General features: G+C 42.6%; 1 protein-coding gene across 2 annotated transcripts in view; it reads left to right on the plus strand.

The window, feature by feature from the left end:
* Positions 1–16,933, plus strand: part of NFKB1 (nuclear factor kappa B subunit 1) — a 205,836-nt gene that overhangs the window by 130,844 nt on the left and 58,059 nt on the right. For both annotated transcript variants that reach the window (XM_030190754.1, XM_030190755.1), the window contains 2 exons: positions 6,932–7,023; positions 13,212–13,350. In XM_030190754.1, coding sequence (XP_030046614.1) covers positions 6,932–7,023; positions 13,212–13,350 — 231 coding nt within the window. The remainder of the gene's footprint in view (positions 1–6,931; positions 7,024–13,211; positions 13,351–16,933) is intronic.

The raw sequence follows: 16,933 nt of genomic DNA on the forward strand, positions 1-16,933 counted from the left end.
TCAAAGGTTGAATTGCCCAGTGTACAAGCAATCCAAAATTCTCCTTTTCAGTGACTACTCCACTCGCATTGCTTTGCAACAGAAAGAAATGGCGCCTGTATGCTCCGCGATATACCATAGGGAAGTATGCTTTTTCTTAGCATACCCGGCCAAGCTGAGAATATGGCATGAATGCAAATTTGTTACTTTACCCTACAAGGCAGCGGCTTGTGCCTGTCCAGATTGCAAGGGATTATGAGACCTTATTGTTAGGGGCCCAAGGAGGATTAATAGCCCAAAATATCTCTCTCGCGCATCGTAGATTTATTTATGTGGTGGTACTTCTGGTTAAAAAAAAAAACTATTTTACAATACTGAGCATCTGAAGAGGTGCCCCCAGTTACATGATGGGAACAACGTATGTGGGAAGTGGCCCAGTTTGAAATTTCCACATATCGAAAGCATAGTAAGCCAGAGCTTCGACAGTACTTGGCTTTGTGGCGCCAGTATCTGAATAAATTTGCATCCTCTTCCTCAAACCAGGACACATGAGGCCTCGGGGTGGGGCTGGAGTAAGGATTGTGCAATTGATTGTCCGAGAATGGTGAGTGTGGGTGTGTCTGTTATGTATGGGAGTTATTATTCTTCTTTAAAAGACCATCAGATTGGCGTGCACTTCCTTAGCTTGGCATTGTTTAATACTCTTTCACTAGTTGTGTAGTTTATACGCTGATGATTTGCACTGTATTGGAATTCTTTTCTACATCCTTTTGAATGTACCAATGTGTTCTGTTCTGATGTTATAAATAAAGTATACAAAAAAATTCTTCCTTGACTGTGGAATATCAGATCATAGTTCTGGTTAAAAAGTGCGTTGTAATCTCTATTCACAAGTGATCCAAGTTTTATCACAGTTTCACTAGTATAATATTGTTTATTTGGAACAGACGTGAAACAATTGGCTAGATTGCAATTTTTTCAGAATATAGTGGTGAAATTGTTCTTGGGGAGTCAGAGATGGGAGAGATCATCCCTGTATTTGGCCAGTTCAAGTACAAGTTGTGTTTTAAAGTATTGAATTTTGCTATTAAAATGAATTATGGATCGGCACTGTTTTATAAGGCCAAAATGCTAAAATTTTCTGCCACCGATTGTGTGTTTTGTTTACCAGGGCAAATAAACTAAGTTTTCCACTTCCATGTTTTCGCATGAGGAATCCATATGAGAAGGTAATGGTTTTACCAAAGGGAAATCGTGCCAAACGAATCTCATTGAATTCTTTGATTGGGTGACAGGAGAATTAAATCAGGGACGGGCTATAGACGTAATCTACTTAGATTTCAGCAAAGCTTTTGACACGGTTCCCCACAGGAGGCTCTTAAATAAACTGGATGGGCTGAAGATAGGACCCGAAGTGGTGAACTGGATTAGGAACTGGTTGACGGACAGACGCCAGAAGGTGGTGGTGAATGGAATTGGCTCGGAGGAGGGAAAGGTGAGTAGTGAAGTGCCTCAAGGATCGGTGCTGGGGCCGATTCTGTTCAATATATTTGTGAGTGACATTGCCAAAGGGTTAGAAGGTAAAGTTTGCCTATTTGCAGACGATACTAAGATTTGTAACAGAGTGGACACCCGGGAGGGAGTGGAAAACATGAAAAAGGATCTGCGGAAGCTTGAAGAATGGTCTAAGGTTTGGCAATTAAAATTCAATGCAAAAAAATGCAAAGTGATGCACTTAGGGAAGAGAAATCCACGGGAGACATATGTGTTAAGCAGTGAGAGTCTGATAGGTACGGAAGGGGAGAGGGATCTTGGGGTGATAGTATCTGAGGATCTGAAGGCGACGAAACAGTGTGACAAGGCGGTGGCCGTAGCGAGAAGGTTGCTAGGCTGTATAGAGAGAGGTGTGACCAGCAGAAGAAAGGAGGTGTTGATGCCCCTGTACAAGTCATTGGTGAGGCCCCACCTGGAGTATTGTGTTCAGTTTTGGAAGCCATATCTTGCGAAGGATGTAAAAAGTATTGAAGCGGTGCAAAGGAAAGCTACGAGAATGGTATGGGATTTGCGTCACAAGACGTATGAGGGGAGACTTGCGGACCTGAACATGTATACTCTGGAGGAAAGGAGAAACAGGGGTGATATGATACAGACGTTCAAATATTTGAAAGGTATTAATCCGCAAACGAATCTTTTCTGGTGATGCGAAGGCGGTAGAACGAGAGGACATGAAATGAGATTGAAGGGGGGCAGACTCAGGAAAAATGTCAGGAAGTACTTTTTCACGGAGAGAGTGGTGGATGCTTGGAATGCCCTCCCGCGGGAGGTGGTGGAGATGAAAACGGTAACAGAATTCAAACATGCGTGGGATAAACATAAAGGAATCCTGTTCAGAAGGAATGTATCCTTGGGAGCTTAGCCAAGTTTAGGTGGCAGAGCCGGTGGTGGGAGGCGGGGATAGTGCTGGGCAGACTTATACGGTCTGTGCCAGAGCCGGTGGTGGGAGGCGGGGCTGGTTGGGAGGCGGGGATAGTGCTGGGCAGACTTATACGGTCTGTGCCAGAGCTGGTGGTGGGAGGCGGGACGTAGTTGGGAGGTGGGGATAGTGCTGGGCAGACTTATACGGTCTGTGCCAGAGCCAGTGGTGGGAGGCGGGGCTGGTGGTTTGGAGGCGGAGATAGTGCTGGGCAGACTTATACGGTCTGTGCCAGAGCTGGTGGTGGGAGGTGGGACTGGTAGTTGGGAGGCGGGGATAGTGCTGGGCAGACTTATACGGTCTGTGCCAGAGCTGGTGGTGGGAGGCGGGGCTGGTGGTTGGGAGGCGGGGATAGTGCTGGCCAGACTTATACGGTCTGTGCCCTGAAGAGGACAGGTACAAATAAAAAGTAGCACATATGAATTTATCTTGTTGGGCAGACTGGATGGACCGTGCAGGTCTTTTTCTGCCGTCATGTACTATGTTACTATGTTACTATTATATGGATCCTGGTTTATGGGATACATTCCCAGGAGAAATTAGAGATATGCAGGGTTACATGGATTTTTTTTAACTCTCTTTTTTCAGTACAATCAAGAATACAAACATTTTTTAAGTTGTGTTCTACTGTTTTTTACTTGCTTAATGGAGATATGACTTGTTTAACTATTTCTCCTTGTTAGAGGACAGATTGTTTGAAAGGTTCCTTCCGTTAAACTGGTTAAAAGTATTAGACATTTGAATTTGTCACTGTCCTATCAAGCAGCCTTGATTTTGAATTCTCTCCCTGCACCTGTTTGTGTTCTTAGGGCATATTTAAAATTTAGAAAACGACTGAAAGCTTTTCTATTTAAACAAATTTGTGCGTTATGGGTTTTTTTGTTTGTTTTTTTTAGATTGTGCCTTCCCAGTTTATGTTTCAGTTCTCTTTCTTTTGTGTTCTGCATGGAACTGTGTAGGCTTTTGTGGAATATAAGAATGATGTGTAATGAAATGTAATCAATTGTGGTTCCAAGCACGCAGTGGTTTCTGATCTGTGCAGAATCCAAATAACAAATAAGCCAAACCAGTATCAACACAGTTACTAATCTACTATCAAGCTCATTTTCAAAGCACTTAGCCTCCCAAAGTTCCATAGAAACCTATGGAACTTAGCCTCCCAAAGTGCTTTGAAAATATGCCTAATCTTAATTGTACTGTGTATTTTACATTTTACTGTAAACTATTTTTATTGAACAAGGAAATAAAGTACAAGAATTCAAACAGAAGAATTCAAACAGAAACAGGTGTTCAATATTTTATAATTTTCACATATAACCCAAACTTCCCACCTCCCACCCCACCCTTCATTTTCAACATATTTCAAGATTGTGAAGATTATAACCAAACAACAAATAATTAAATGTCTAGTTTAAATAAAGATATCAAACTGCTACAGAATGATGAACATACAAAAATACACCGTTTAGATCAGCTTTACTGAATCACACCCCATCCCCACCCTACCGTAACCATTACTTTAAGTTACAACAGAGATGACCCGTTGTCTGGACTCTTATGACCCCAGGTCATCATTGGAATGATAACATCTACTTTCCTAACCCCCTCCACACCCCACCCAGGCAGAGAACCCCAAAGCATGTATTTTTCATTTTAATAAACATATCCTTTCATCCCGTTATCTCTCCCTCCCTCCCCAAGTATACATATGTCGAACAGAGGCATACGATAACTAACAAGATCAAAAAGAATTAAACATTACCTGACTACAAGTTCAACATGAAGCAAATAAAGCAGGAAGGGAAAACAAAAGATGGAAATATATGCAGATATCGCTTCAAACAAATTAAACAAGATATTAGAATTTTAAGCAAATGTGTAATCAAAAGTGTTTTTCTTGAACCCACTGCAGTACCCATAAAAAAAATATCTATGAAGTCCTAAAAACAAGGAGCCTGATACTCAACCAGCGGTGGGCAGCACTTTTGCTGTCTGCTGCCGGCATTAAACCCGGATATTCAACGCCGGGCTGTTTTCAGCAACCGGCATTGAATATCCGGGGTTTTAAAACCTTTAAAACGTTAACTGTTTGAGGTTAGAAGGCAGAAAATATACTTTCTCTTCGTGTCAGTGTGCCCAGCCGTCACCCTAACAGGCCCGCTGCGATTTGAAGCAACACTTGTACCGAGATCAGATATTATGTACTCTGTGGATTTGGTTATTAATCGGATGTTGACTGAGGCTGTCCCTGAGGCATTGAAGAGAGCAGTTGTGCGCCCTTTGTTGAAGAAACCATTGTTGTGTGTGGATCGGGTTAATAGTTTTCATCCTATTTCTAATTTAAGCTTTTTTGCTAAAGTGCTTGAGAAGATTGTGTTACCTGAGTTAATTGATTTTGTAGAGCAAGTCTTTGTTGGATTCATTCCAGTTTGGCTTTCAATCTAAGCATAATACAGAAACTGCTGCTTACAATGATTGATTAGATTAGTCTTGGTTTTGGGCAATGTCAGCGATATTTGTTGATATCATTGGATGGCACGGCTGCTTTTGACATGGTCAATCACGCTATTCTGTTGGAGCATCATCGCTTGTTTGGTATTGCAGATAATGTTCTGGCCTGGTTTCTTTTTTTTTTTTGACGTGCCATCCGTTTCAGGTGGTTCAGCATGCCTCTGTTTCTCGCTGGGCACCTGTGGTGTCTGGGATGCCACAAGGATCTTGTTTGTCATCTGTTTTGTTTTGTTTAATTTATTTATGCACCCTGTGTGTCAGGTGTTGGCTGACCTTGGGGGTCAGTTATCGTCTTTATGCGGATGATTTGCAAATTTTTTTTTTTTTTTTGCAGTTCCTTCTAAAGTGGACAATGTTGCTGAGTTGGTGAAGACTCCCTTTCAGAGGGTACAATCTTGGATGTGTGAGAATGGATTATCGTTGAATGTAGCAAAGACACAAATTTTGTGGTTGTCCCCATTTTTGTACATGTGGTCATCTCGCTTCGTGGTTTGGGAGTGTCTTTGGACACAAGGCTGTCTTTCAGACCACAGGTGGCCACTATGGTCAAGGTTGTTTTTTTCAAACCGCGGATGGTATCTCAACTTTGGAAATTTTTTTCTGCGTAAAATTTACACACCATGCTGCAGAGTTATGTGCTACCTTCTCTCAATTATTGTAATGTTCTGTTGTGCAGTTTGTCGTGAACAACTTTACTGGCTTTTGCAGTTGCACAGAACTCTGCAGTTTGTCTGGAGGAGTATATTACGTCTCAGTTGAAGATGTTGCATTGATTGCTTGTGGCGCAGCGTATTGATAAACTTCTGTTACTGGTGTTTCAGGCACGACAGGGTGTTGCTCCCTTGGTTTTAGTGCACTGTTTGCAGTCTTATTGTCCTTCTTGGGCGTTATGGTCTCAAGACCAGAATCTGATGCTTGTTCCGTCATTTCATCAGGTGCATTTGAAAGAAATTTGTAGTCGAGTTTTTGTTGTTGCTGGCTCTCATTTGTGGAATTCTTTACTGTTGGCCATGCGCCAATTTGCATCTATTCCCCAGTTCAAGAAGCAGTTAAAAAAACCTGTCGTTTGGTTGATGGGTGGGTTTTGAGATTTTTGTTTACGGTTCTGCTGTCTGTATGATTTTGTTTTGATTATGGTTTATTATACCTTGCCTAGAGGGTTGGATAAGCGGGTTATAAGTGTCTTTATTAAATAAGTAAATAATGGTAGCCGGTGATGAGTGGGCAGAGCCAATAGTTATCCAGAGAGCAGCAATATTCAGACCACTATCCAAATAACTACTTGATAAAAAGTTAAGCCAGAAAACTTACTGTCTTATTCAGTTTCTATTCAGATAGCATTGCCACTTTGCTGCTCTACCCGGATATTCAGCATTGCTTGACATCCAGATAACAGTGTTGAATATCCATGCTTTATTTAACTGCCCCGACCAACCGACCAGCAAACAACACTGACTGCAGCAGCTGACTTGGTGATGTTTAAGAAAAACCAATGGACAAAAGCATTAGAAATGCTTAAATCTCTAAATTGGCCATGTGCAAAGGACTAATGCCCCACTGTAATGCAAATGAGTTTGCTCTACCCATTCCTTTTATATAATCTGTATAGAGCAGTCTGCAGCATCAGTCTCTGCTTGTGTGCTAGGTACCTTAAGCTCCTTGAAGTGTAGAATGAGCCAGTGGATGAAGAGTAGAGATATCGTGTTTCTGCAGGCCTGTACAGTTATCTCGGAATTTTATCCGGCATAGATACAGTGATCAGCATAGGAGCCAACTTTTCAAAATTATTGGGGGTGCTAAGCCCAATGAAAATAACCCCTCCCTGGTCACATACAAGGAATTTTCTCAATATTGGGGGTGCTCAAGCACCCACAGCACCCACAGAGTCGGCTCCAATGGTGATCAGTTCCCAAATTATGGACCTAACCAAGGGATGCAAACAACACATGTTCGAAACTTTCATTGCAGATGATATTCAGATCCGCTTTTATGAAGAGGATGAAAATGGTGGATTCTGGGAAGGATTTGGAGATTTCTCCCCTACAGATGTACACAGGCAGGTACGTTCTTTAAAAAAAAAAAGATGTATATACTGAATTTGTTTTAATTTAGCATTCAGGTTCAGGATTTGAGCAGGGACTGTCTCTTTTGTGTATGGTGTACAGCGCTGCGTATGCCTTGTAGCGCTATAGAAATGATAAATAGTAGTAGTAGGATTGCATTACATTACAGCTTATTCTTATAATCCACAATAACCACTAAGTTCTATGTGGATTACAGAATCAAAAAGATCCTGGCAGTTAATTCCTGGAGAATTACAAATTACAATAATATCATTCAGCAATTAACAAGATAAAAATTAAAAACTAGAATTGCTTAATTTCAAGATGTTATTGTTCCAGATATCTGAGGTTCGTCCAGTCATTAAAAACTTACCCTCTTGTTTACTGAGTTGTGCTAGCGGCTGCCATTCGCTAATGCCAACACAGCCCATTCACTTTGAATGTGCTGTTTCGACATTGCCGCGTGGCAGTTGCTTTTGCGGCTTAGTAAACAGGAGGAGGGTTAGTTTTTCTTTATTCATTTTAAAATGATGCATTATTACATTCTTTTTCTATTTCAAGCAGTTTCAGCAGGGATTACCTTCTTTTGGGGGGGGGGGGGGGGTAGGGTTACCATATGGCTCCAGAAAAAGGAGGACGGATTGAGCCAGCCGGGTTTTACTTCCATTGCTTTCCATTGAAAGCAATGGAAGTAAAACCCGGCTGGCTCAATTACTTCCATTGAAAGCAATGGAAGTAAAACCCGGCTGGCTCAATCTGTCCTCCTTTTTCTGGAGCCATATGGTAACCCTAGGGGGGGGGGATCTGTAGCCCATTCTGAAAAGCAAAAATTATTATTTTTTTTTTTTAATCCACTGCACAGTTATGTTGCTAGCACCTACCATAAAGGAACTGATAGCAGTCTGAGTGGCCCAGCCCTGGTTGTCCTTTGATTAAAGAGAGAGCATGCACTTAATAGCCATGAGAGCATGTTTCCAGACACCCCCTTTCAAAAGAGGCAGTGTGACTGCACTGTGGTACACTGCTGAAGATAAAGATGACATGTGCACCATATACAGTATTGGCACATGCACTGTTTGTATTTGGGGGTCATGTAGAGCCAAAGTGATGGCAACATTTTTGTATAAATTTTTTAAAAATCACATTTTATTTTGCTGTTACCTCACACACACACACAAAAAAAAATCATTGTACCAAAATAGTTTATTACGTAATTAGTATTACTACTCATTTGATTTTTAGATTGTTCTTGTCTTTCTTCTGGTTAACCACATGGAAATCGCAGCAAAGTTTAAAATAAATAAATAAAACACCTTAGCTCTGCCACACTTGGGTACTTTGAAGTGTAATTTTATAATGAAGTGCCTATGTGGACAGGCCAAAAAGTTGCCCATTCTAAGCCTATTTTATAAAGATACATAGATGTTTGTGTGAATTCATAAAATACTAGCACACCACCTGTAGAATGACAGCTAATGTGAAGCAATGAACATTAGGTGTGAATATTTGTGATCCTGCCTGCACTCCACCCTAGAACATACCTACACTAAAGATGTGTACAACTACATACTTGTGCACTGGGGGCAATTTTATAAGAAAGACCTTTTATACTGGTATATACATGTGAAAAAGACTTCTGTAAAATTACCCCTTTTTATTGGTTGAAAGGTGGTATATCAAATTTGAATAAATAAACCCCTTTGCTGTCCAAAGAACACCTGTCTAAGCATCAGTCTCTGGGAGCTTGCGTGGTAATGAAAATATGAGTTAGTGTACATTTACAAACGATAATGTGAGTTCAGCGCATAGAGAGTAATTTTGTAAAGGCATTTTTGCACTCTAAGAACTAGATTCTATATATGGTGCCTAGAAAATCCACGTTGAAAACATTTCTGCCCAAGTGTATTCTCTAAGTGGCGCTTAGATATAGGTGCGGTATAGAGAGTACTCTTAGTTGATATCCCAGTGCCTAGAACTACGCACATCCATTTACACCAAGGAAAATGTGGCATAAATACTGGCACATAGATTTAGGCACAGAGGGGCATCTTCTATGTGCATTAAATTTTGGAACGCCCATTTCCCCACCCAGAGCCACGCCCCTTTTTGGCGATGTGCATTACAATTTACAATTTTGGCACTGTGTGTTACAGAATATGCTTAGCGAGTTGTGCAAGTAACTTTTAATTGCCAATTAGTGCTCATTATTGCTCGTTAAGTGCTGTTAATGCTGATTAGTTTAAGCCAATTAAGGTATGCACATTATTATAGAATACGCTTGGGTTTCGATGCGGAACAGTAGGCGCGATACATAGAAATTGGGGAAAATGCCTTTTATAAGTATGTGCAATGACAAGAACTTATTCACAAGTTTAGTGTAGGTGTATTCTAGGGCGGAGTTTGGGTAGAGTGCAGACAGCAGCATGACTTACACACTTACTTATAAAATACATGTGATCTGTGCGTTTCTGTACACATGTTGCTCAGCTGGTGGGTTTGTTTTACTCTCCATTTCTGAATGGTTGGGGCTAATATTTTATAGAGACATGCACAAGACAAGACTTTTCTGCTTGTTTTCTATTGTTTGGCCTTTTTCCCAATTTATGGCGTTTTTTTTTTTTTGCTGTGCTTCGCACATTCGCATTAATATTTTTTACATGCAGTAAAACATTTTACCTTATGCCAATCAGTGTGTGTTAATCTGTAGATTAACATGTTAAATCGATTTAGTGCACACTAAATTTTTAAGTCACACTAACTAACTGAATTGCGCACTAACAAATATATATCCATAGTGGTTTATAAAGACACATAGGAGGCAGTTCTGCAAAGGGCACCAAACTTGGCATCAAGAAATGAGTGGTATTTTACACCAAGTGGTATTTTCCAATGGCAAGCACACAAGGGAGGGAGATATACACTAGTGTGTAGCCATGATTTCTTACGCCATACAGCACTTTTGCATGTTACTTAGATTACTCTGTACATTAGGTGTGAATGCCATCCATGCTCGGCCCTTGTGTATGCTCCCCTTGCACATAATATGGGGACAGTAATGCCCTACATGACCCCCAAATATGTGCCAGTATTCTGTAACATATGTGGGTATTTGGGGGAAAAGTCTATAAATTGTGTTCAAAAATGGGCTCCAGAAAAGATCAGCGCTAAGCGTGGTTCTATAAAAGGTGTGTGCCTTTTGCCAATAATTGATTTTTTAACAAGCAATTATTGGTATTAATTAGATTTCATTGGAATTTCCCACGCCTAAATTTTACACACAAGTAAAAAGAAAAAAAAAAGGGCTCAGAAATGGAAGGGTCATGGGCGGAATGAGGCTCTAATGCACAACCTTTGGAACACCCCTAACATGCCTATGCTCGTCCCACAGCCATACCCCTTTTTCAGATATGTGCTATGGGAGTAAGGCACCCTACCTTAAGGACCCTTTTTACTAAGCTGCGTAAGGGCCTAAGCTCGTACAGCGTGCGTCAAATCGGTACTACCGCCTGGCTAGTGTGTGAGCCGGCTGGTAGTTCCGAATTTGGCACTTGCTGAATCCCGCTTTAGAAAATAATTTTAAATTTTCTACTGCTAACCGCTTTCCTGGTGGTAAACAGCAGTTGGTGCACGCTTACCGCTAGGTCAGTGGGTGGTGGTAAGGTCTCAGGCCGAAAATGGACGAGCGCTGGTTTCAATTTTAAAGCACATCCATTTTCTGGCCTCTTAAAAAAGGCCCTTTTTCCTAGATACGGTAAAAAATGGCCCAGCGCACACCCAAAAGATGCACTTGCACTACCGCACGCAGTTTTTACCATGGCTTAGTAAAAGGACCCCTTATAGAGTAGTGCACAGCCTTATACATGCAAATTCTAATGGGTGCCAATTAACCTCAATTGATTATTAGTACCCAATTATTGATGGTTCAGAGCTCGTTATTCAATTAATTTATGCATGCATCTTGGAAGCATGCACAAATCTGGGCACCATATATAGAATCCCAAGGGCTAACATTTATATAGGTGCAAATATAAATGTCACAAATAAATGTATAGAATAGCCTTTATTGGCACCTATGTATTTTTATAAATTAGTTTATATATAGGCACCTTCTCGGCTTCTAAATCTAGATGACCTGTTATAAAATTATTCTCATAGTAAGTAAAGTTGGTGCTGGTGTTATTTAATGTGTGTTAAATCTGTCATCATGCATGTTAGTGACTGAGGCCTTGAATGTCCTATTTGGAATGGATATTTGGAGAGGGTGGTAGTTTTCCCCCAACCACACTGTCTGGATTAAACTGAACGTTCATTAAACTTAAGGGTCCTTTTACAAAGGCGTGCTGAAAAATGGCTTGCGGTAGTGTAGGCGTGAGTTTTGGGTTCGCGATGATCCATTTTTTTTTTTTTTTTTTTAAGTTTTCAACATTTTTATTGATGACAATCAAAATTAGACACATTCCATATCTGGCCTTAATAACATAGCCACATCATAACATACATAACAAAAAGCTAGTGAAGAAGTCTGTCATCAATTTTTGCTTTTTTCCCCCTTTTCATCCCCCCCCCCCCATCCTCCCCCCTCCCCCCACCCCTCCCTCTCGTGCCCCAGGGCTTGGACTCTGATAGTCCTAGGGCAACCCCCCCTCCCCCTAGTGGAGCCATATATATCGTTTGGACGCTCTCTGGGACTCCTGATAGTATCCTCTTACCCCTTATTCAGAAGCAAGCTTCGCCCCTTTGGACTCAATGTCTGTAGATAGGGGCCCCAAATCTGTCTGAAACGCGCTAAACTCTTCGGGGACCCCTTAGCCCCCCTAGCTTCCCAAGTAGCCAGCAAATGTACTTGATTTCTCCAGTGCCAGTAGGCTGGCACCTCCGGTACAGTCCAGTATTGTAAGATGCTTTTCTGGGCCACCAAGCACAATTTACGGCTCAGGAGACGAGCTGTCTTAGAGCACCTACCAAATGCCCCTTGCGTATTCAGCACAAAGTGGTCCCAGGATCCTATCACAGGGGTCCCCAACAGTTGAGTTAAGAATTTAGTAATCTCCCCCCAGAAAGCCTTCACTCCGGGGCATGCCCAGAAGGCATGGTATAATGTGTGTGGGTAGTGGCCGCACTTAACACATGTGGCCCCTTGCAGGAAATCTACATGAGCCAATTGCTGCCCCGACATATAGGCCCGTAAAATGACTCTATACCCACTTTCCCGGAGCCTCTCGTCCAGGCTAATGGCTGGAATTCCCTGCAATGTGAGCCCCACATTCCACCCCGTTAATGTTGCCCCCGATTCCTGTTCCCATTTTCGCTTGATTTCTGCAAAGTTTTTAGGGGGCTTACGCCTAACCAAAGCTTTATGGAGTGCTGACACTGACATTCCCGTGACTTCCATTTCCCCGAAAAAATCTTGTAATTTGCTTCCCAGTCGTTGCCGTAGCAAGTCTGGATCTAATGCTGAAATGTAATGTTTAACTTGGGCATACGCAAACCTAGCCCCCCAAGCCACCCCGATCCGAGTCTGTAGTTCCTCGTATCCTATTATATTCCCTTCTTCACTTAGTAGGTGTTCAATCTTGGTTATTCCCATCCGCTCCCACTCCAAAAACGTTGGGTTATCTAGGCCTGGTATGAAAGCTGGATTCCCCCTGAGGGTCAACTGATCTGATGTCGAGGGACTCCCCCCCACTGCCTGTATTAGTCCCTTCCATGCCTGCGATGATCCATTTTTTAGCGTGCCTGTAAAAAAGGCCTTTTTATTTTTGCCGAAAATGAACATTTGGCAAAATGAAAATTGCCGCGCGTCCATTTTGGGTCTGAGACTTTACCGCCAGCCATTGACCTAGTGATAAAGACTCACGCAATAATCGGGTGGTAATGACCTTCACATGCCAAATGCCACTTGGCGCGTGTCCGTTACATGCGTCTGAAAATAAAAACTATTTTTCAGACGCGCGCCAAAAATGAAATTACCGCAAGAGTGATGCGGTAGCTCTATTTTGGCGCTGGGCTCACGTAGATGCTTACATGGCTTAGTAAAAGGACCCCTTAATAACTTGTGTTATTCAGTAAGGGGAATAAAAAAACAAAATTAAAATCTCTCTGAATCGAAGCTTGTCTCAGTATTTGTAAAACTTGTTGAGTTATGAACTGCACACTGTAATATTATATTTTCCTTTTTTTTTCAGTTTGCTATAGTGTTTAAAACCCCAAAATACAGAGATATCAACATTGTAAAGCCAGCCGCTGTGTTTGTTCAACTTCGACGAAAATCTGATTTAGAAACTAGTGAACCAAAGCCCTTCCTGTACTACCCAGAAATCAAAGGTGAGTAATTAAAATAGATTTATTTACAAACCTACAAGTAACAGCATGAATCTTCTCCAGGTTCTGCTCTTGCCTAATTATTAATGTGGTGGCCTGGGCATGTTTCATGGCCCAAAGGCATATTGGATTTGGAGTTTTAAATTTATTACTTGCCTATTCAAAATCTAAGGTCAAAGTGAGTTAAGTTCACTTCTGTTCAGGGGCTCACAGTGTAAGTGGAGGGTGAAGTGGTTGTCAGCCTGTTTTTGTAACTGTGAAGCTACTCTTCCACTTCATATTGTGTAGGGTCTGGAATGCACTCCTGGCTACAGATGAGGTCCAGATTTGTTTGGAGGGCAGTTTCCATGCCTTTCCTTTTGAAATGTACCGAAGGTAATTTGGTCGTTTATCCGTCACCATTCTGTGGGGGCGCTTCCTCCTTTTTGTTTTTCTCTCATTTGAATCATCTCAGATGATTTCTCTGGGGAATTTTGGCTTATAACAGCTAAGCTTTGTTATATTTATTTTCCTGATGATCATTATTGACACTGTATTCCTTTTCTAGTCACCTGTTTAAATCTTTATTTATAATGTCTTTCCCAGCCCAACAGTTTCCTCCTGCCATCTTCCCTTGGGTACTTCTCACCTTGCAGCTCACCCCAGTCTACTAGCTCCAGTCTGGTTTCAACTTAAGGCTCTCAGGAAGAAACTTCTCATTTTACATTTTTTGTCATTTTTTTTGTTTGGGGGGGGGGGGGTAGCATTTTGTCTCTTCTCGTGAGAAATATCCAAAAGAAAATTCATCTTTGTAGCAAACAGTTCTGCTTTGCCTGACTTTCATTGGAATCTAGGCATCCACAGTTACACCAGCCATAGACCTAATATAACTGCAGGTGCCCAAATATAGCAAGGGTGCATGTAAATTACAGCCCCACTTATGCTCCACCCCTGTGTATGCCCCCCTTGCATACGTCAATGCCAGTATTCTGTACATTTACGCATGTAAATATAAGCACCCCATTATAAATATGCATGTACACACAAAAGTCACCCATATTTTAGCCACAAATGTGACATGTTTTATCAGGCTGTTCTGTAAACACATAAGCGCCTATGGTGCTCATTTTCAAAGTACATAGACTTACAAATTTACATAGGGGCTCATTTTCATAGCACTTACTACTACTACTACTACTACTACTACTACTATTTAGCATTTAAAGTTACATAGAGGGGTATAATCGAACGGGGACGACCATATCTAAGGGCGCCCATCTCTAAGGACGTCCTGGTGAAGGGGTGGGGAAACCCGTATTATCGAAACAAGATGGGCGTCCATCTTTCGTTTCGATAATATGGTCAGGGACGCCCAAATCTCAACATTTAGGTCGACCTTAGAGATGGTCATCTCCGGTTTTCGGCGATAATGGAAACCGAGGACGCCCATCTCAAAAACGACCAAATCCAAGTCATTTGGTCATGGGAGGAGCCAGCATTTGTAGTGCACTGCTTCCCCTGACTTGCCAGGACAACAACCGGGCACCCTAAGGGGCACTGAAGTGGACTAACTGATGCACTAACTGAATGAAAAAAGGCATGCAGTGGTCACTAACCACCTCCCACCCCAAAAAAAACAACTTTAAAATCTTTTGTCTTTTTTTTAGAGTATGGGTGAAGGATGTCCTTCGCTATGCCTCTGTGACGGCAGTTGAGGACGTCCTTCGTTATTTATTTATTTATTTATTTAGATTTTGCTCACACCTTTTTTAGTAGTAGCTCAAGGTGAGTTACATTCAGGTACACTGGATATTTCTATGCCTCTGTCCCTGCAACGGCAGTTAAGGATGTCCTTTGATATGCCTCTGTCCCTGCGACGGCAATTGAAGACGTCCTTTGCTAACGGCAGTTGAGGACGTCCAAAATGTGGATGTTTGTGAGAAGGATGTCCATGCCTGGATGTTTCTGTGAGAAGGACATCCATGCCTGCTATGCCTCTGACATCCCCTTTATTTATTTGGATTTTGGATCACAAGTAGCAACAGTGGGATTTGAACCGGCCACCTCTGGATTGCAAGACCAGTGCTCTAACCACTAGGCCACTCCTTCACAGGGCCACCGAGAGGGGTGGCAGGGGGGCGGGGGGGGGCCGGCGCCGGGGTCAGGCCGCCGGCGCTGCAGTCCCCGGTCTCACCTGCCTGCCTCCTCGGCTCCGGGCCCCCTGCATTCAAAGCGGCAGTTGCAGATCGCCTCTCTTCTGGCCTTCCCTCCCTGTGTCCCGCCCTTGCGGAAATCGTAAGTTACATCAGACGAGGGCGGGACACAGGGAGGGAAGGCCAGAAGAGACGCGATCTGCGACTGCCGCTTTGAACAAAGGGGACCCGGAGCCATGGAGGCAGGCAGGCAGGCAGGTGAGACCGTGGACTGCAGCGACGGGGGGCGGAGGCGGGGCAGCAGGGGGGACAGAGGTGGGGCGGCCTTGCCCCGGGCCTGGCCTAGTTTCTTAGCGGCCCTGCTCCTCCACTCCACTCCAGGGAGTGGAGTGGAGGAGTGGCCTAGTGGTTAGACCACAGGTCTTGCAATCCAGAGGTGGCTGGTTTAAATCCCACTGCTGCTACTTGTGATCCAAAATTCAAATAAATAAAGGGGGTGTCAGAGGCATAGCAGGCACGGACGTCCTTCTCACAAACATCCACATTTTGGACGTCTTCAACTGCCGTCACACAGACAGAGAGATATCGAAGGATGTCCTCAACTGCCATTGCAGGGACGGAGGCATAGAAATATCCAGTGTACTTGAATGTAACTCAACTTGAGCTACTACTGAAAAAGGTGTGAGCAAAATCTAAATAAATAAATAGCGAAGGATGTCCTCAACCGCCATCGCAGGGACGGAGGCATAGCAAAGAAGGTCCTTCACCCATACTCCAAAAAAAAAAAAAAGACAAAAGTTTTTAAAGTTGGTTTTTTTTTCAGGGTGGGAGGTGGTTAGTGACTACTGGGGAAGTCAGGAGAGGTCACCCCCGATTCCCTCCGGCGGTCATCTGGTCATTTAGAGCACATTTTTGTGGCTTGGTCGTAAAAAAAAAAAAGGACCAAGTAAAGTTGGCCAAGTGTTCGTCAGGGACGCCCTTCTTTTTTCCATTATCACTTGAGGATGCCCCTCTGTTAGGCACGCCCCAGTCCCGCCTTCACTATGTCTCTGACACGCCCCCAGGAACTTTGGTCGTCCCCGTGACGGGAAGCTGTTGGGGATGCCCAAAATCGGCTTTCAATTATGCCGATTTGGGCGACCCTGAGAGAAGGACGCCCATCTCCTGATATGTGTCGGAAGATGGGCGTCCTTCCCTTTCGAAAATAAACTAGATAGTAACCTATGTAATTTTGTAAGTCTATGTGCTTTGAAAATGAGCTTTTATGTATCTTTTTAAGTAGAGGAGTGTGGTAGCCGTGTTAGTCCACTCTTAAGGTTATCAATAGAAATCAAACAAAATAAAACATGGAAAAGAAAATAAGATGATACCTTTTTTATTGGACATAACTTAATACATTTCTTGATTAGCTTTCGAAGGTTGCCCTTCTTCGTCAGATCGGAAATAAGCAAATG

This window comes from Microcaecilia unicolor, chromosome 2, assembly GCF_901765095.1.
Source record: "Microcaecilia unicolor chromosome 2, aMicUni1.1, whole genome shotgun sequence".
NCBI classification, from domain to species: domain Eukaryota; kingdom Metazoa; phylum Chordata; class Amphibia; order Gymnophiona; family Siphonopidae; genus Microcaecilia; species Microcaecilia unicolor.